This window comes from Oncorhynchus mykiss, chromosome 30 (assembly GCF_057628025.1).
Source record: "Oncorhynchus mykiss isolate SJ-2025 chromosome 30, ASM5762802v1, whole genome shotgun sequence".
NCBI lineage: Eukaryota > Metazoa > Chordata > Actinopteri > Salmoniformes > Salmonidae > Oncorhynchus > Oncorhynchus mykiss.
In genome coordinates this window covers 31,895,975-31,917,995 of record NC_143051.1, presented here as the reverse complement: position 1 = coordinate 31,917,995, position 22,021 = coordinate 31,895,975, and the positions used below count along the sequence as shown (strand labels likewise).

At 43.3% G+C, this 22,021-nt stretch overlaps 1 protein-coding gene across 1 annotated transcript; it reads left to right on the top strand.

Moving 5' to 3' along the window:
• Positions 1 to 15,699: 15,699 nt before the first annotated feature.
• Positions 15,700 to 21,529, top strand: LOC110488307 (tumor necrosis factor alpha-induced protein 8-like protein 2). The gene is made up of 3 exons (XM_021560495.3): positions 15,700 to 15,980; positions 19,399 to 19,723; positions 20,000 to 21,529. Exons 2-3 carry the CDS (start codon positions 19,406 to 19,408, stop codon positions 20,240 to 20,242), a joined length of 561 nt encoding a protein of 186 aa, XP_021416170.1. The 5' UTR covers positions 15,700 to 15,980; positions 19,399 to 19,405; the 3' UTR covers positions 20,243 to 21,529.
• The last annotated feature ends 492 nt before the right edge of the window (positions 21,530 to 22,021 follow it).

The following is a 22,021-nucleotide window of genomic DNA, read 5'->3' as shown; positions in this document are numbered from 1 at the left end:
CTTCTGGGTTCCATGTAGAAGGGTCCTACCTGGAACCAAAAGGGTTCTACTTGGAACCAAAAGGGGTTCTTCAAAGGGTTCTCCTACAGGGACAGCCGAAGAACCCTTTTTGTTTCTAGATAGCACCTTTGTCACTAAGGGTGTATGTTAAGATTTCTCTGGGGAGGAAAATGAGAACCAATGAAATATTGGGTTAGAGGTGGATTTCTGCACATGAATGGTTTCTAATATGCCCTCACCACATGAGCTCAGAGACTACATGCTCCTTTAACATACATTATGCATTATATTATACACTGTTTTAGATTGATCCCAATCATAACATATCCTCTCTGAACAATACATTGATATGTTCCACACCTGTCACTCATGTCCTGAGAGCAATGGACACTATAGGAACCGGTGACCTCATGACCTCAACATAAACACCACAGCTGTAAGCTTTCCTAATCAGGGGGGGGGGGGGGGGTATATTGTCTGAAAGACAGAGAAACAGGGGATGGTACTGTTTCGAGAGTCCCATTGATAGCAAATTTGCGATCAGAGGTCATCCATTTTATTATGAAGGGAAGTGGTGGCCATTTTTCTCTTTGTCTTAGTCTCACCAGGACGCCCGCTTTCCAGCCTCACTTTAGCCAGTGCTTCGTCTTGGGTAACCAGAGGATTGGATCGGAGGTACACAAAGAGTCCAGGGCAGATGAGATAAAGTCGAAGTTAAAACCAGAATTAAGGTTAGTAACTGCCAATCTAATGTTCAAAAGTTTTTGCCCATCATAGAAAGTGATAGAGGATACATTTCGTACAAAAAAAATAAAGATAAATGACAAAAGAATCAACAACAAAAAAATAGTTCGGAGCACGCAAGAAAGCAGCCATACAGTACGGCGCCATCTTCATAAAGGTGTCTTCAGCTAGTGCACATAATGTAATTACTGTCACAGCATGGCCACGGGAAGTAGTTTGGGGGAGCGACAATGCAGAAGAAAATAAATCCTTGCATTGATGACGTCTATATCGGTCTGCTAATACAGAACTAGTAAAAGCCCTGATCTGTTTCACCTGTCTTTATGCTTGTCTCCACCCCCCTCCAGGTGTCGCCCATCTTCCCCATTATCCCCAGTGTATTTATACCTGTGTTCCCTGTTTGTCTGTTGCCAGTTCGTCTTGTCTTGTCAAGCCTACCAGCATGTTTTTTCGTGCTCCTGTTTTTCCTAGTCTCTGTTTTCTAGCCCTCCCGGTTCCAACCTGTTCTGCCTGCCCTGACACTGAGCCCGCCTGCCTGACCATTCAGCCTGCCCTGACATCGAGCCTGCCTGCACCCCTCTACCTTTCTTAATGAACTTCTGCCTGTCCTCAACCTGCCTATTGCCTGCCCCTTCTATTCCAATAAATAGCAGAGACTCAAACCATCTTCCTCCTGTGTCTGCATCTGGGTCTCGGCCTGTGTTGTTATAGTACAAACTGGCAATGACTGACCCAGCAGACTCTTACCGGCTCCGCAACGCTGTCTCCCTGCAGGGAACCACCATTGAAAAACTCCCTAATAGCCTTAACAAAAAGGATCAATGGATGTCTACGGGAGCGAAGGAGGGAGAGGAGGTCTGTTTTCGGCCCCATTCGTTCATCCACGGCTGCTTGCTCGCCGCCGAAGAACCCCGGAAGTCCCTGACGCCTGCATTTCCGAAGGGATCCGAATGCACCCGGGTCCCCGCGGGAACGAGCGGCTTGCTTTCTACTGTGCCTAAGCAACGGGGCAGAACTAGGTTGTCACCTCAGCAACAACTACAGAGGCTTAACTCCAACAGTTGCCTGTATTGTGATGCTACAGGGCATTACAAATACGCCTGTCCAGAAAAGACCAGACTCATCAGCTAGGTAAGAGTACTATGGTGAGTCATACTGGGAGTTTTCTAACTCCCATTACTCGTACTCTCTTCCATATTATCCTGCTGTGGGGTGACCAGTCTAAATCTCTCCGAGTGCTCATTGAGTCTGGAGCTGATGAGAGTTTTATGGACTCTACTCTGATATCGGAGCTGTGTATCTCCACACAACTCCTCTCCGTTCCCATGGACGCCAGAGCACTGGACGGACGCACCATAGGCAGGGTCACTCATAGTACGGTGCCCATTAACCTGCATGTATCAGGCACTCACAGTGAGTCCATACAACTTCTTATTGAATCTCCCGATGTTCCTGTTGTTTAGGGATTCTCATGGCTCCAGAGGCACAACCCCGTTATTGACTGGACCACTGGTTCTATCCTGGGTTGGAGCCCGTTCTGACACTCACATTACCTTAAGGTGGTGCAGCCTACCCTGGGACGTCCTTCTGCAGGCTCTGGTAAAGCCTCTGATTTCTCATGCTTTCCCACGGAATACCAGGACCTCCTGGAGATGTTCAGCAAGGCTTGCGTCACCTCCCTCCATCCTCATTGTCCCTATGATTGCGCTATTGAATTCCTCATGGGCACAACACCGCCTCAGGACGGCTATATTCCCTGTCTGGCCCTGAGACCAAGGCCATGGAGGAGTACATTGAGGACTCTCTGGCTGCTGGGAGCATTCGTCCTTCTGCTTCCCCTACCAGCGCAGGGTTCTTCTTTGTGGAAAAAAAGGACAAAACCCTGCGTCCATGTATCGACTACCGGGGCCTCAATGACATCACGGTGAAGAGTCGCTACCCTCTACCACTCCTCTCCTCGGCTTTCGAACCTCTCCAGCGGGCAACCATCTTTTCCAAGTTGGACCTTTGGAAAGCCTACCACCTAGTGAAGAGGTGATTCCGGGATGCTGGCCTTATAGGCAGAGTTCCTCTGTCCAATGTCTTTGTTCTTTTGCCCATCTTAATCTTTTATTTTTATTGGCCAGTCTGAGATATGGCTTTTTCCTTGCAACTCTGCCTAGAAGGCCAACATCGCCTCTTCAACTGTTGACATTTAGACTGGTGTTTTACGGGTACTATTTAATGAAGCTGCCAGTTGAGGACTTGTTAGGCGTCTGTTTCTCAAACTAGACACTCTAATGTACTTGTCCTCTTGCTCAGTTGTTCCCTCGGGGCCTCCCACTCCTCTTTCTATTCTGGTTAGAGGCAGTTTGTGCTGTTCTGTTCTGTGAGTAGTACACAGCGTTGCATGAGATCTTCAGTTTCTTGGCAATTTCTCGCATGGAATAGCCTTCATTTCTCAGAACAACAATAGACTGACGAGTTTCAGAAGAACGTTGTTTGCTCCTGGCCATTTTGAGCCTATAAACGAACCCCTAAATGCTGATGCACCAGATACTCAACTACTCTAAAGAAGGCCAGTTTTATGGCTTCTTTAATCAGAACAACAGTTTGCAGCTGTGCTAACATAATTGCAAAAGGGTTTTCTAATGATCAATTATCCCTTTAAAATGATAAACTTGGATTAGTTAACACAATGTGCCATTGGAACACAGGAGTGATGGTTGCTGAAAATGGGCCTCTGTATGCCTATGTAGATATTCCATAAGAAATCTGCCGTTTCCAGCTACAATAGTCATTTACAACATTAACAATGTCTACAATGTATTTCTGATCAATTTGATGTTATTGTAATGTACAAAAAAAATGTTTTTCTTTCAAAAATAAGGACATTTCAAAATGACCCCAAACATTTGAACGGTAATGAACGGTAAATTAACTATGTTATTGCTATTCCCGTCGAACGCTGTAGGCCTACTGTGCAATGTGTAAACGAACAAACACCAGAGTCTGGTATTCATGTAATTTAATTAGAATGTATATTTATTTTGTTTGGTATTGCCAACCAGTCTACTCATCACAGGTGAGCGTGTGTGAGTCATCTTCACGGCTTTAGCACAAATTGTGCACTTCTCGTTAATTGGTTTCTCCCGTTTCGGGGGTGTTTTCGTTGTCCATCAGAAACGTTAATAATCCATTAACATCATTCCCAGTGGAGCCTAATACAACTGTGCATTAGGAATTGATCTGTTTAAAGATGTGAAGGTTTATACTAGGTTAAGGCAGATCCTTTTTCAGTTAGGAAGAGTTGCTTGTATATAGGGGTTGTTCGTATACTTAAAGTGTTGTCAGACTGTCTGTTAATAAATTCAGACTATTTCCCTCTCTGAGTTTTCAGAGCACACACTGGACACTCTGGCTCAGAAGTAGGGTTGAGCCGAGCATTCTGACCTCACAGATTCAGTTTCAGATAAACTTTATTAGCATGAATGACAAAGCCACCATTGCTAAAGGGAAGTGACATAATGCCACGAACAATATATTTTTTTAATATATAATAAATCATAATAATAATGATAATAATATTGATGGTTATTAGAGAAAGGGGACAATATATATATATGTAAGGCTGTAAATATATAAGGCTGTAAATGAACAAAATGTGGGAAAAGTCAAGGGGTCTAAATACTCTCCGAATGCATATATATACAGTGCATTCGGAGAGTATTTAGACCCCTTGACTATACATATACAGTGCATTCGGAGAGTTTTACCCCTTACCTTTTACCCCTTACCTTTTCCCACATTTTGTTCATTTACAGCCTTATTCTAAAATTGATTCAATCGTTTTTTCCCCTCATCAATCTACACACAATACCCCATAATGACAAAGCAAAGCAGGTTTTTAGACATTTTTGCAAATGTATAAAAAATACAAAAATTGAATATTACATTTGCATAGGTATTCAGACCCTTTACTCAGTACTTGTTGAAGCACCTTTGTCAGTGATTACAGCCTTGTGTCTTCTTGGGTATTACGCGACAACCTTGGCCCAACTGTATTTGGGGAGTTTCTCCCATTCCTATCTGCAGATCCTCTCAATCTCTGTCAGGTTGGATGGGGAGCGTTGCTGCACAGCTATTTTCAGATCTCTCCAGAAATGTTAGATGGGGTTCAAGTCCAGGCTCTGGCTGGGCCACTCATGGACATTCAGAGACTTGTCTCGAAGCCACTTGTCACGATTCTTCAAAGTCGAACCCAGAAGCAGACCAGGACAAGGAGAGTAGAAAAAAGGTGAGTATTTATTTACAAGTGAATGGGTAGATATATCCAGGTGGTGTAGCGGGTAGCGGTGATGAGTTGATGGGAGTAAATAGGTGGATCCAATGGGGAAGCGGAATTTTCTGACGACCAGGCGGGAATGGGGTAAATGATCCGGGTGAGTAATGTTCATGGCTAACGATCCGGCAGGGAATGGATGTCAGGTCCGGGCTTATGAAGAGGAGAGATGATCAGGACCAGGTGTGCAGATAGCTGATGGGATACAGGTGCGGGTAATCAGAAACCCCAACTGGCTACATTTCCCGGCAACCAGACAGGGTGCGTTCCAGGACGCCGGAAAAACTCTCCAGGACAGAACATAGGCAAAAAACAGACTCATGAAACGGGATTCGTGACACCACTCCTGCATTGTCTTGGCTGTGTGCTTAGGGTCATTGTCCGGTTGGAAGATAAACATTTGCCTCAGTCTGAAGTCCTGAGCGCTCTGGAGCAGGTTTTCATCAAGGATCTTTCTGTACTTTGTTCCGTTCAACTTTGCCTCGATCCTGACTTGTCTCACAGTTGCTGCCTCTGAAAACATCCCCACAGCATGATGCTGCAACCACCATTCTTCACCGTAGGGATGGTGCCAGGTTTCTTCCAAATGTGACGCTTGGCATTCAGTCCAAAGAGTTCAATCTTGGTTTCATCAGACCAGAGAATCTTGTTTCTCATGGTCTGAGAGTCTTTAGGTGCCTTTTGGCAAACTCCAAGCGGGCTGTCATGTGCCTTTTACTGAGGAGTGGCTTCCGTCTGGCCACTCTACCATAAAGGCCTGAATGGTGGAATGCTGCAGAGATGGTTGTCCTTCTGGAAGGTTCTCCCATCTCCACTGAGGAACTCTAGAGCTCTTTCAAAGTGACCATCGGGTTCTTGGTCAACTGTCAGGTTCTTGGTCAACTTCCACTATTGACAGGTTCCACATAGACAGGTGTGTGTCTTCCCAAATCATGTCCAATCAATCGAATTTACCAAAAGTGGACTCCAATAAATCTGTAGAAACATCTCAAGGATGATCAATGGAAACCGGAAATACCCGAGCTCAATTTCGAGTCACATAGCAATTGGTCTGAATACTTATGTAAATAAATTTGCAACAATTTCTAAAAACATGTTTTTGCTTTGTCGTTATGGGCTATTGTGTGTAGATTGCTGAGATGTTTTTCTTATATACTATAAAAGTATAGGGGTGTGAATACTTTCTTTAAGAGTGTGCTCCTAATCTCAGCTCGTTACATGTATAAAAGACACCTGGGAGCCAGAAATCTTTCTGAGAGGGGGTCAAATACTTATTTCCCTCAATAAATGCAAATCAATTTATAACATTTTTGACATGTATTTTCTGGATTTTTTGTTTTGTTTTTCTGTCTCTCACTGTTCAAATAAACCTACCAATAAAATGATAGACTGATCATTTCTTTGTCAGTGGGCAAACTTACAAAATCAGCAGGGGATCAAATACTTTTTTCGCTCATTGTATATTCAAATTTTGTTTTATGTATGGAAATTAAATTAAGAAATAAAAATAGGAATATTAATGTGACAAACTTAAAAGCATTTTGCTTTGATAAGTAAGCAAACAAAGTGTGTGTGTGTGCGTGTGTGCAAAAGTGCAAGCACATGCAAGCACACACTACCTCAACAATCTCATGGGTGAGTTGAGGAAACTTTGCTATTGGCCAATTCATTATTTGAAACAAGTTAAGTATTTTTGTCAACTGCTTTTTCCATGATTTTTCATTATTTGTATATTTTGTAAATATCCTCAGGATACAGTCTTTATCATCACCTACAGCACTGAAAATACCACATATTTTTGCCCCTAGATTCTCTGACTAGGTCTAAACTGTTTCTGCTCCACACCAACTAAATAGGCTGCCCGGCTCCTGGAGATAGGCGGTTGTTTTTTATTAGGGCAAAATGCATTTACAAATCGATGTTCTGGGGGAAAAAAACAGACATTTTGAATAGCATTAGGCCTATTAACCGCTGTAGTAGATCCAATCACACTAATGCCGTGAGGGAAATAAGGAGAGAGACAAGATAACGATGAAAAGGCTGAGGTAAGTAATCAGTAGTGTACCGTTTCCTGTAGTATGAAGTGAGTGAGCCAGAAGAGGGACGTAATATGAAAGGTGGGCGGTGGAAAACAGAAGAGAGCTTCAAAATGAAGAAAAACACGAGCTAAAGAATATGAACGGTTGTGGCAAATGGTGTTTCGTCAGTCTATTTTTTTTCCACTTTCAGGTGTCACAAGACTCAACTGGCAAGGTACAGCGATACACAATACAACAATGTGAGGGGACATGGACAGGAATTGGTAGATATTCAGGGGAATGTTGTAACATTTCAAATATGTGTTCTCGCTCTCAGTTTTTGTCAGAGCACTGTGCTCACAGCACCGTCCTGCTTTCCTTACTGTGTGTATCAGTGTTGGTGATCAGGTGTTTTTTCTCTGCGGTGGCGATGAGCCCAGGAGCACTGGTCTGTGACTGGTTCAGCTCTACCACGGACACCGGAGACAAGGGGTGAGTGATGATAACAGAATATGGTGCTGCATGCAGCCAGCAAGTTTTCTCCCCTATCCTTATCCGCGCACCAGGCATTACTATCCTTATCCGCGCACCAGGCATTACTATCCTTATCCGCACACCAGGCATTACTATCCTTATCTGCGCACCAGGCATTACTATCCTTATCCGCGCACCAGGCATTACTATCCCTATCCGTGCACCAGGAATTACTATCCTTATCCGCGCACCAGGCATTACTATCCTTATCTGCGCACCAGGCATTACTATCCTTATCCGCGCACCAGGCATTACTATCCTTATCCGCGCACCAGGCATTACTATCCTTATCCGCGCACCAGGCATTACTATCCTTATCCGCGCACCAGGCATTACTATCCTTATCCGCGCACCAGGCATTACTATCCTTATCCGCGCACCAGGCATTACTATCCTTATCCGCGCACCGGGCATTACTATCCTTATCCGCGCACCAGGCATTACTATCCTTATCCGCGCACCAGGCATTACTATCCTTATCCGCGCACCAGGCATTACTATCCTTATCCGCGCACCAGGCATTACTATCCTTATCCGCGCACCAGGCATTACTATCCTTATCCGCGCACCAGGCATTACTATCCTTATCCGCGCACCAGGCATTACTATCCTTATCTGCGCACCAGGCATTACTATCCTTATCCGCGCACCAGGCATTACTATCCTTATCCGCGCACCAGGCATTACTATCCTTATCCGCGCACCAGGCATTACTATCCTTATCCGCGCACCAGGCATTACTATCCTTATCCGCGCACCAGGCATTACTATCCTTATCCGCGCACCAGGCATTACTATCCTTATCCGCGCACCAGGCATTACTATCCTTATCCACGCACCAGGCATTACTATCCTTATCCGCGCACCAGGCATTACTATCCTTATCCGCGCACCAGGCATTACTATCCTTATCCACGCACCAGGCATTACTATCCTTATCCACGCACCAGGCATTACTGACCATGTCAGCCGTCGCTGTGGAAACAATGCCCTTTTTTTCTTCCACCTGCATCCAGGATTGTTTTTGTGGGACATTTCCTTCCTTCCTTGTCTGTAGGAAAGAGATCTTTCCCTGTCGGCAGCTGCAGCAGTGTGCTGCTGTTACTGCTGCAGGATAGAATACTCCAGATACAATCTCTGTAATTCCATCATTAAATTGGTGGAACAGCTATGTCTTTCTATTTCAAATAAAACTTGCTTTGTTGCAATAAGGCTTCCCAAGTACTGTTACGGTATATCCTACACTGCTTCGCGGTGTTATGGTAAGCACATTCTAAGATGGCAAAGATTGAACATTTTCCCTCAGAGAACTCTGATGCTGTCCCAGAAACATTCTGACAAGTGATTGCCCATTGTCCATGAACCCTGACATCCTGGCCTCGTTGAAGGAGGAAGGAACTTGGAATTATATTCAGTGCCATGGCATGCCTCTGAAAGAATGATCACAAATTGCAGGGGGTTGGATGGTAGCAAAGGTGCTGTTTGCAAATGTCCAGAAGTTCACACGTCTGGTGATAAGGCCAGGCTTGAGGAGACACAGAGCAGGAAACTAAACAGGACGGAGGATGCTAGGTAAAGAATGGGAGGAAGTGAGATGAGAATTTGATGGTGGCCTGCTACCGGGGGACACGCCGAAGGGCAAAAAAACAAAAGCATATCATCATAAGGAGATTGGGGGCGTGCCAAGATTCTCAAAACAAGAAGGGAGGAAGCAGGCGAATAAGAGAAATATACTTTTTTAAATGTTTGTTGTAATGGAGAACCCTGTGTTTTCATGTAGGCTATCAGCTTTGAAAGGTTCAGACAAAATGCTAAGAGAATGTTCACTGGAATCATGATGTCTGTAAAAAAAACGGACAAAAACAAAAAAATCTAGAATTGTTCTAATCACTCTAGGTAGTTCCCTGGAATAAGTATACTAACTGTCTCCAGATGGAACTTTCTCCAAATAATTTGAGAACTTGAGGAATAGACCAAGGATATTGTCAAATCTCAAGGTCTGTGGCCTTGGGTGCATTTCTTCCTCGACATAGCTGAAGTTCCTCAACTGTGTCTGTCTTTCCTCAAGTTCTTTAGCGCTTTCGATTTTCCCTTGAGCATTCAAAGTCACTGTCACTCAAAAGCTTAGTCATATATCTTAATGAACACATCTCCTGCCTCACTCTCTCTCTCCAGGGACCTATCATCGCTATCATCTTCCCACGAGGCATCAAAGTTTGCCAGCAAAGTCTTTTAAAGCTTCCTTTCATATGTAAACACTGACGGAGTGTAAATAGCATCTTTGCTTCCCTCTGCCTAACTGATTCCTCCCTCCAGACTTCTTCCTGTTGACACCCATTCTCGCTTTGTTGGTGGGGATCTTGAGGCGGAATGATTATGCTCCTTATCAAACAGACGAGACACTGTGAGTAATCTGGTGTCAGATTCGTGACACGCTGCATGGAAGTGAAATCAAAGCCTTCTTTTAGGCTCCCCCTACACGCTCCCTCTTCGGTTCCCAAACAAACATCTCAGTTATCAATTAAGAAGGAGCACATCGTCAGGGATGTTCAAAGCCCAAAATGAGTCTGTGGCTAGCACCGCTGTCGTGTTTGAAGGGATGGGACAAATAGGAATGACGGGGGAGGAGGAGAAGGAGGCGAGAGCTGCCGTGGTGGTAGAGCCAACTCCTTCTCGCCTCGCATGAACACAAGCGCCTTTGGTGAGGCAGTGGCTGACGGGACATTTCCACAGCCCTGAAAAACCTCATCTGTTTCGCAAAGAGAGGAAGTGTGAGGGAGAAAAGAAAGGACACGTGGAGATGTGAAGCCAAACACCTGAAACTGTCAGAGCCTCACTGCAGTCACACCGGTTATGTGGAGCTGGAACCGTCAATGTTCAGTTGTGTCAATCTGCTCCAAACCCTTTTTCAGTATGCAGCCCAGCTACAGCAAACAAACTGCAAGCTTTAAATGGTATCATCTGTTTCAACTCACACATTTAATATCGGATTAATTCTGACTGATCAGCTTGTTCAAACAGTTTATAGGCAATGCAGAATGCTATCACTTGTCTTGGCTATTTGTTGACATTATTTTGGAAAGAACTTACTCAATCGATTCATTGCATGAATGAGTTGTAGCCTTCAGGCCTTAAGAATGAGTCTGCTTCAGTATGACTCAGTCATAAACCATAAGTCCACGAGGGTTAATATGTTGAATGCCATGTTCTCTCCTAAAATAATGGGCTCGCTTATGGGAAGGACAGTTGGCTTTCTCCTTGTGAATACAGCATTACAGCATTCCACCCCACACCCACATCTTATTCCCAATTAATTAAGATCCTTAATAATTCCTTTATTGTTGTTTTTTTTAGATAAAGATATGGTAATTAGGAGATATGTTGGACTAAAGAGCTCAGAGATACAGTAGTACTTGAGTCTTCGTTTGTCGCTCTCATCCCCCACAGACTTAGCGTTTAAGCTCTTCCATAAAGGCTGTTGTATTCTTGCATTGTTTGTTTAGTTAAATCGTATTCTCTACGCTCACAGGAGGAGTGCTGGCCTCTTTCCAGTCACCTGCAGGTGTGGTTGCATGAGAGGCAGCGGAGGAGAGTCAGGGTAAGTGTTATTTTATATTGAGTGCAGCACTGGTTGCTGAAGTTAAAGTAGTCTTGCCGGCAGTCTTTCTAAAATGAAAAGGACTTTTCTATCTGTGGGCCTGGATGGATTGGCAAGCCATATCGAATTGGGAAGGAGGGAAGTGGGAAATAGACCAGTTAGCCTGAACAGCTGTTTTAAGCGAAGAGCTACCAGCACACACACACACACACACACACACACACACACACACACACAGAGCGAGAGAGACACAGGCACACACACCTCATCTGTCTCCCCCTTTCCCTCAAGCTCAGGCTGTAGCCTTTGTGGTGTGAAATGGCATTTACACACTGGCTAGTGAGCTTCTCTACACTTTATAGAAAATCCCTTTCTGTGTGTGTAGGCAAGGCAGGCAGAGGAGCATGTCAGCAACGCCTTACCTGTCAGAGCTACCTCATGGAGAACCTGTCAAGTCTAGGATGAATGGGTATTTTATTTGCTCCATATTCCTCCAGGGTGATGAAGCTGTAGGTCTTTGAACGTTAGCAGAATGTTTGCAAAGGGTTGCAAAATGATGTCTGGACATTGTTGTGAATACTGTAGCTTCCTTGCCACTTTGATCAGTCTTATAGAGAACATTGCTGCAACATTTACAAACATATTTTTAACCAAACTGACCAGTGTATAGGATAGTACGTCACATCGAATGGGAATTTAAAAAGGAATGCTTCCTCTTATGTGTCCTAAATGAATCATTACCAAAGTGTTAGTTGTTTTTCATGTGTTACTTTTTAATATGTTGCTGAAAAATGTGTTAGGCCAAAAACAATTTGAGAATGTTAAGGAAACATTCAATTATGTGGGGCCCACAATGGTTGAATCAACGTTGTTTCCAGGTCATTTCAAGGAAATTACATTGAACCGTTGTGGAATAGACATTGAATTGATGCCTGTGCCCAGTGGGGCTAGACTGTTTCAGATACCGTGTTTATTTACTCAGGCCAACAGCAGTAGTTTGACAGAGCAGACCTAATTAAAATAGAAACACTGCATCGCTAGTGTTCCTCCAGTCACTCAGGACTGTTGGGGCTGGCAGGAAGTGTTGTTCAGGGTTTCCATAAAGAAGGGGAAGCTGAGAGGAGTGTCAGTATAACTGAGATTCTTTGGGGAGTGTAAAGTGCATACATTACTGATCATAGGGGGATTCATCTGCCATACAGAGATTAACGCACATGCACACAAATATGCCCTCTCGAAAACATCTGTGTGCACACAAACACACACATACAAACGTGCACGCACACATCCACGCACACACACAACCATATCTTCTCCCTCATTTGGCCTCTATTCCCCCTGCTCCTCTTACACACACAATCCTAGACAACCCCCGTTGTTGGCTGGGTTCAGTACTGTGCCATCATTCCAAGGAATGCCAAGGTATCAGCTGTAGTTCCCCCTGCAAAAAAGCTCTCCTCCTTCTCCATCTCCACGTTTCCCCTTTTCCACTCTGCCCTGGCAGCCTCTCAGGTTAGCTGCTAGTCCTGATTCCTGAAACAGAAGTGCTGCATGTGGAAGGTCTGCTGTGACCACATCTACTCGCCCACACACACATAGACCAGCTGTCACTCACTCTGGGAGAGAAATGTGTCTGGGAGAGAAATGAATGGTGTGAGTGTGAAGAAAGAGACAGAGAGAGTTTGAGAGAGAGAGAGAGAGAGTTAGAGAGGAAGAGAGAGAGTTAGAGAGGAAGAGAGAGAGTTAGAGAGGAAGAGAGAGTTAGAGAGAGAGAGAGAGAGAGAGAGAGAGAGAGTTAGAGAGGAAGAGAGAGTTAGAGAGAGAGAGAGAGAGAGTTAGAGAGGAAGAGAGAGAGTTAGAGAGGAAGAGAGAGAGAGTTAGAGAGGAAGAGAGAGGGGGGAGATTCCAAGTGTTAGGGTTTCTGTGTCTCTGTATCAGAAACTCTACAATCCACCTTGACCATTATCTTGACACTCCATCCTCTATCAGATTCCCTGGCAGTTGAGCTAGAGAGTGAGGGTGGTGACAGACGCTACAGTACATTCTGACACAGAGGATGAACACAGGCAGCTGACAGTGCAAAGGGGCTAAAAAAGTAACCTGCCCAAAGCTAACAGATTATCTCACATGCCCTCCTCTGTGGCTTGCTTGGCACAGCTGGCCAAAGAGACAGTGCTGCTAAGAGGACACTACACCACCCTGATAGTGGATCCACTCCAGATCACCTGTCAATCTGAGATCTGTCATCACATAGACCTGGGAACAAGGAAATATACTGTATCCACATCCAACTGGTTCAAGTGCAGAACATGAAAAATGCATACAAAGACATGAAGGATGTTGGTAACTTATGAAGGATGTTGAAAACTGGGAATCATGCAATATACGGAAGTATGTGGACACCCCTTCAAATTGATGGATTTGGCTATTTCAGCCACACCCGTTGTTGACAGGTGTATAAAATCGAATACACATCCATGCAATCTCAATAGACAAACATTGGCATCAGACTTTCAGTGACTTTCAACGTGGCACCGTCACCTTTCCAGCAAGTCAGTTCATCAAATGTCTGCTCTACTAGAGCTGCCTTGGTCAACTGTAAGCGATGATAATTGTGAAGTGGAAACATCTAGGAGCAACAACGGCTCAGCCGCGAAGTGGTAGGCCACATAAGCTCACAGAACAGGACCACCGAGTGCTGAAGCGTGTAGCGCACAAAAATTGTCTGTCCTCGGTTGCAATACTCACTAACTGCGAGCCAGGCCTAATCATCCATATCAGTGCCCGACCTCACTCTTGTGGCTGAATGGAAGCAAGTCCCTGCAGCAATGTTCCAACATCTAGTGGAACGCCTTTCCAGAAGAGTGGAGGCTGTTATAGCAGCAAAGGGGGAACGAACTCCATATTAATGCCCCGTGATTTTGGAATGAGATGTTCAACAAGTAGGTGTCCACATAGTTTTGGTCATTTAGCGTGTGTGATTCAAAAATGTATAGTATAATCGTTTTATTCACATCAAACCATGTCCATTGATGTTGCCCAAGTAACATTTGAGTCACTTCAAACAGATTTGCTGGCAAAAAAAGGCAAATCCAACATGAAAACAGTGTATGAATTTGAAGCTACAAAGATGTGTGATGTCAAACCTCCTGTGAGTATGGGGGAGTTCAAACAATGGGGAAGAAGTGCAAAATGGAGCCATGAAGTTCCTGTGAATTGAGCGTTTTTTAATCACCTCTTCGCCTTGGTTACATTGCTGCTTAGCAGACACCCGCATAGTCATAGGGTGCCTTTATTTATACTGTAGCAAGACTGGGGTGGAATGACTACAGACTATGGAGGCTCAAGATGTGCGGCCTAATAGTTCTCTCTCTTGGCGCCAGCTACCCTCTCAGGACTGGCTGACGTCCTGGCTCAAGTCCTGTTCCCTAACCTCTGCTCTACACCTTTACCAATGTCTGTACCACACTGTGCTAGAATCCCCTTGAACAGTTATTCCCCAAAAATGACCAACCTGGGTATTCTTGCAGATGAGCAAGTGCCCAGAACTCTGGTTTGGGGTCAGTTTTTGAGGCTTTGAACTCTTTGCCAAATGTCACAGTATTGGTGGAATAAACAGATCTAGCATCAGCAGTAGAGGTACGCTACACCCCTGCTTTCAGTTTTATAAAAGTCAGTGGAGGATTCTAAAGAGCAACAGTGGCCCCTAGTGGACTTTGTATAGAAAGTATAGACACTGAAGCACATACTGTTGGGACCACAGTGCTCTAAAGTCAAATCAACTTAATACTTGAATCTGAGGTAAGCAAAATATGTCCATCAATACCTAACACATTCTGAAACAGCTGGTTGTTTTCTGATGACACAGCTTATTTGGGTAGGCTCAATTCAATCATCCTGAATACCGGAGGGAAATTACGGGGAGAAGTGAATGTCAGTGCTCAGACCAAGAAGGCCACTGCCATCTACTGGTAGACGCATACTATAATAATGATGTGTAACTGCACAAGGGAGAGTGAAATTAAATGTAGACTCAACAATAGGACATCTTCATACACGGTGGGGAGACTTCCTGCTTACAGAAATTAACAACACAATTCAAAATCTGCCATCACTGCCACGGTTACTACTCCTCAATATGGGCATGCCTCAAGAGAAGGCACAGATTTGGAAGGGACAATAGCGGAAGTCTTGTCAGATTTTGAATTCTGTAGAATTCTGTTGTTGTTGATGGCTGAAAGCAGGAAGTCGCCCCACTTTGTAGTCATATTCCTGAGTCTACCTTTAATGTGACAAATGTTAACTCAATACAACATCAAAGTAATGCACCAATGAGCTGAGCAATCACACAAAAATACTTCATCTTGGAGGATCACAGTTTATGTTCATTTGAATCTAGTGGTTTAGGGCCTTTGTTGAAGTAATTGCATGCTGATACTTTAGCTCAGGGTTTTAAAAAAACTTGCCTAATGTGCTGTAGAGGTGTGTCTAAACAGTGTTACATTGCTTCCTCTCCTCATTCATCTGCACTGATATATATATGAGAGAGAGAGAGAGAGAGAGAGAGAGAGAGAGAGAGAGAGAGAGAGAGAGAGAGAGAGAGAGAGAGAGAGAGGCTTCTGAGGTAGGCAGAGACAGGGTGGTCGGTATAGCGAGAGGGCACTGTGATCATCCAACCCCTTTATGTGAATCCTCCTCTAGGAGACTTATCATCTGACTCAGGAGCACTGAGTCTATCTGGAGCCAAGGGTCCATAGGCACTCAGGTAAGCATGTCATAGCACTGTAATTTCCGTGGAAGATGATGTGTGGTTTGTGAAGTTAGAGGTAGTTTTGTGAGCCAATGCTAACTAGCGTTAGCGCAATCACTGGAAGTCTACGGGTGTCTGCTAGCACGCAGTGTGTGAGTGTATGTGTTGTTGTGCATACTTGTGTGTTTGTGTATAAGCAAACGTTTGTCTGTGAGTCAGTGTACAGTGCAGCCATGTGCCTTCAAATGAGCTCAGACATTTATGCCCCAAAACAGCATTGTTTAAACTCCACAGCCTCAGTTTTATGTAAGACATTAACCATAATGTCAAACCTCTTTTTAAAGAGTGGGTGCTTGGCTACATTGCTAGAGGTGGAGAATGCATGGAAAATATGAGGTCATATTTTTAGTCCCATCGGTTTAGCGACAATGACCACGTCTGTGATTATCAGAGCCACTTAAAGACAAGACAAGACAAAGACAAAACCTTGGAGGGAAAAGAGTGATAATAGCTTTCTAGTAGCTTAAAAAGAACTCTGTGGGCAACTGTGTGTGCGTGTGTATACGTTTGTGAGTTTGTACGTGTGCTTTTGGGATTGTTATGCTTATTCTAGTATATTACATTTGATTGCTCCACTTTAAAGTTTCCCAATATCGTGGAAGGAAACAGATCATTATAGTATGCACCAATATCCTCAAGCTCCTTGGGTCTCTTACAGATGTAGGATCTTCATTTGAGCCAGTTTGCTAGAGCAGGGAAATTATCTCGCAGCAACCGGAAATGTGAATTACTATGTGGATTGAAATGAATGGACATTTTTGGAGGGGTTGATACTTGTACGGGGGAAATCAAGTCTGACATTTTTAAGTGGAATTTCAAACCTCAAATACACTACAAGTTTGAAATATCCTGAATTGCAGGGAAGTTATGCAACAGGGTGATCAAATTAAGATCATACATCTGTATCAAAACATCCTGTGTAAAGGGGTGGGGGATTGTGGTAGATATCAGAGTTAATCAGCCTTTGTAGGTCTGAATATGAACAAGAGATACAAGTTTAAGGGGATGAGTTGAAAATATGAACTTTGTGGAACTGAATAAATTTGGTGTAAAAGGATGAAGAAGAAAAAAGATTGTCAGTTTGTTCAGCTGTGACCTACAACTAAACTTAGGGGCTGAGTCATTGTGTAAAAGCTGATTTAAACACATTCAATTTGAGGTTATCCAAACATTGACAATGCAACTGGGTGTCCATAGGCATGATCTCAGCTATGATCCCATTCAAGGCAATAGATACAGTATGTGTAGCGAATGAACAAGTTAGCATGCTACTGCTTTCTTGAGACCTGAAGTATGGTCTACCCATGTGCTTCTGGCTAACCCTATGCCTAAACCAATCACTTGTTGTTGAAAATCATTAGATGCCTAAACCAGTCACTTGTTGTTGAAAATCATTAGGCATCAGCCAATCAAGGCAACCAAACATCTCCCATTTCCAAGTCGAGCACAGGCCATGAATAATTAACTGCTTGTTGTTTTTGGCGTTACTTCAAATTTAATTGCCCAATATATTTTGTGTAAGATTTGATTTCTACTTGAAACACTTGGAAACAAGTTTCTCCAGGAGGACACCAACACAGAAGGTCATGTTGCAAATTGAAATTGTCAGCCTACGTGTTATGAGTTTCTCAGACAGCTAACTATTAGCTCTGTTAGCTTTAGCTTACATTGACCCAACAGGAAATTAGACCTTCACTGTTTGAAGGAAGACAGTTACAGCATACAGGCACTGGTAGCCAACTTCTTCTATTTCATTTCAATGTCTCCATCTTATGACTGTTTCACACAGGAAGTCAGACACTTCCGTAAAAAGGTGCAACACATTTTGAAACAAAACAGCCAGACTTGTGAAGTAAGTCAGCTTTCATGTAGGTTGTTTCAAGGAATCACACATGAGGAAGGTGTGCAAATGCAGTTCAACATTTTAACTGTTCCAAGTTTTAACTCTCTGTAATTATTGGGACAGTGACACATTTTTGTTGTTGTTTTGATGCTGTACTCCAGCACTTGGGATTTGAAATGATACAATGACTATGATGTTAAAGTTCAGACTGTCAGCTTTAATTGTTTGGGGGTATTTTTTTTCATCCATATCGGGTGAACCGTTTAGAAATCACAGCGCTTTCTGTCCATAGAAAGCTTTTTGCACTTTTATCCATTTGTGCCACTGGACCTTGAGTGAAGCGATGTTAACCCCTGCAATAACAGGTCATACACACTCCTACAATTACAGTACTTTATGTACTGTGCAATGCTACATGATGAGCTATTCAGAAGATCATAGAGGGAATATGTCATCAGGAACAAGGTCATATGCCAACATTTTTGACATTTGCGCTTAGTTCATTTTTTCCTCGAACTGCTCCTTTGTTTATACTATACTGAACAAAATAATAAAACGCAACATGTAACAATTTCAAAGGTTTTGCTGAGTTACAGTTCATATAAGGAAATCAGTCAATTGAAAAAGGCCCTAATCTATGTATTTCACATGACTGGGCAGGGGCGCAACCATGGGTGGGCCTGGGAGGGCATAGGCCCACCCACTGAGGAGCCAGGGCCAGCCAATTTCCCCACAAAAGATCTTTATTACAGACAGAAATGCTCCACAGTTTCCTCAGCTGTCCTAGTGGCTGGTCCCGCAGGTGAAGGAGCCGGATGTGGAGGTCCTGGGCTGGCGTGGTTACACGTGGTTTGCGGTTGTGAGGCCGGTTGGATGTACTGCCAAATTCTCTAAAACAACGTTGGAGGCAGCTTAAGGAAGAGAAATTAACATTCAATTCTCTGGCTACAGCTCTGGTGGACATTGCTGCAGTCAGCATGCCAATTGCACAGTCCCTCAAAACTTGAGACATCTGTGGCATTGTGTTGTGACAAAACTACATATTTTAGAGTGTCATTTTATTGTCCCCAGCACAAGGTGCACCTGTGTAATGATCATGCTGTTTAATCAGCTTCTTGCTATGCCATACCTGTCAGGTGGATAGACTATCCTGTCATTTTTGAGTGAAATATGCTTTTTGTGCCTTTACATGTTGAGTTTAAATTTTTGTTCAGGATATATAGGATGTAATATTGGGCCATTAACTCAAAATGTAATACATTTCAACTGTATATCTGACATGGTACAGTTGTCTTTTTTTACGACCATAACCATGTGTGTGAAGTGTATACTTTTGTTTTAAAGTAGATTTGTTTAAGACTACCAAGAATCACTCTGTGTGACCAGATTTAGCCCACTACAGTAAAAGTATAAAGGTAATTTGACAGAGAAAACCAGCGTACATCAGTGAACTAACAGGACTGGGACCAGACAATGAGATATTTCACTTAACCCATTTATTCTGTCTCATCAACTGTAATTCCTTCCCAGAGTCAAAATGGAGTCCTTCAGCTCTAAGGACATGGCCATGAAGGCCCAGAAGAAAATCCTCAGCCACATGGCCAGCAAATCCATGGTGCAAATGTTAATTGACGACACCAGCAGCGAAATCCTGGACGAGCTCTACCGCATCTCCAAGGAACACTCTGGAAACCGCACAGAGGCCCAAAAGGTGGTCAAGGACCTGGTAAAGGTGGTGGTAAAGGTGGGGGTTCTCTTTCGGCACAACCGCTTCAGTAAAGAGGAGCTCAGCCTGGCTCAGGACTTCAAGAAGAAGCTGCACCAGGGGGTCATGACGACAATCAGCTTCCAGGAGGTAACTTTACATCAGAATATTCATCAGAACTCTTCAAAGACTTAGTTTAACCCAACCTAAAGCATGCGTGATAGAACTGACATCTCCCTACAGTCATTGATTATACCTACTAAAATGTCAAACTATCTGGACAAAATCCTAAGGGGACTTACAAAAGTCTATATCCTGAAGCCAATACCATAAACTAGCACCTTAAATGGTGATTACAGCTGTTCTAAGAACTGTAATTACTACTGTGCTGTCACTAATACTTTATTTGCCATCCCTCTGGCCCAGGTGGAGTTCACATTTGATAAGGCTGTCATGATGGAGCTTCTGACAGATTGTAGGGACATCTTGCTGAAGCTCGTGGAGAAACACCTGACACCCAAATCCTTTGGACGTATTCGGCATGTCTTCAACCACTACTCTGACCCAGACCTACTGACCAACCTCTACACCCCCGGCGGCCCACTCTGGCCTAATCTCACCAAGATCTGCAATGGCCTGAACAAACTGGTTGAGGAAGGCAAGCTTTGAGTGGGAATTACGAACAACGCTGGAAAAAGGAGAAACTGTGGCAGGCCTATTAAAGAATTCTGAATTCAGTTTGCCCGTGAAAATATCATTTTGGTAGCTTAATGGGGACATTGACTCAGTGTGAGTTGATGATGTAGATATGGATTTATGTTGGGATCTTTATGAGGGCATGGAATCGTCGCCCTTGCTTTACAACATAAGCCATCTGCATTAGGGCTGGGCGATATATTGTGCATTCATCATTATCACAATATGAATGTGATTGATATGCGTAGTCACATTTCACCATCAGGATATTACCTCTGCCTCTGCCTAAATGCATTTCAGTCAAATGCTGTTGGAGCTAAGTAAAGTCCATTCAAACATTTGCTAAAATCACCTGTGAAATCGTCCAAATATTTTTTGTTGACTTCTTTGTCAGGACTCCCTGCTTCCAGCACGATAAGAATGCATCTGTGGTCTAATTTCAATTGACTAGTCCTCCTGTTTTAAGACATTAGCTCTTTTATTAGCTATTTTACGAGTGAGTTAAGACTACAGGATGGGGTTGGGGGGCTAGCAGTTTAAACGTTTGTTTATAATATGTTACAAGTGTGTAGTATTTCAGCAGTAGCACTTAGTGGATGTTATGCAATGGGAGAAGAATGAGGCAACAATTAACCATGAACCATAACACTTTCCACAGGAGATACAGAACTGCACAGCAAGTGAACTCTAACGGGTGTTCCCTACCCCTTTGCAAGTTATCTGTTTTCTAGAACTGTCTTAGATTTCGAAAGGGAATATCTGCAATTACAGGACTTACGGGCCAAAATATAGTTTGTATCTATCAGGCTTGAAAGATTATTGTGAGTTCTGTTTTGTTAAACTTCAGACTACAAAATGTTTGGCAAAGAAGGAAACAGGAACCGTCAAAAAGACAGCACCCTCAGGCTTTCCCCGGAAAATGGCCTCAGGAAATGAGGCAAGCATGCATCACCTGCCTGCATTGTGAGACTAGATATGCAAACATTGATTAACGTGTCATTCCAGTTTCAGTACATGCCATTAATGCAACAGGTTATCATGTTCTTAGCCAAAACTGTGAACAATGACCGGTTCATGAAGCCATGCTGTCCTCTAGTGGGCTATAGTGAATATTGCACCTGGAGTTGGATTACTTACTGGCACTTGTAATTTACCATAATTCAAGATGCTTCTTTCAATTCTGATGAATATACAATCAGTACTATCACATAGGCAACTGTATTAATATCATTGAAAGCTACAATAAAAGCCTTAAAATAATCTGCTTCTTGTGAGGTGGGACTCCAATTTATCTTGTAGCAGTTAGGACAGAATTATTCTTCCAACATCCATTAGATATAATGATAATTTAATCCCTATTGTTTGAATCAGATCAGAGGCTTGTATCAAAACACAGATGACCAGTAAACTCCATATGTATCCAAAATCTACATAGGGGAGAGTGGGGCAATTTGAGCCAAAAGGATAAGTTGAGTTATCGTGTTAGAGGTTTTATGATGCTTGTATCTAAGCCGAAGTAAATCATTTAAGATTGTTTTATACTTCAGTTGGGGTCTCAATAAGTTTCAATGTGAGGTCCTAAATCTGGCTTGAAAGTAGCTGTGTGGGCTAATAAAATCAAAATATTTAGTCGTGCCAGTGGTTGAGCCAATGTTGTGCTGAAAAGGTATCAACAGGGCCTGGTCTATGTTAAAGGTGCATTTAAAAAGTACAAATTGTTTGTTAGGTGTTAAACCTGTGAGAAAGAGAGAA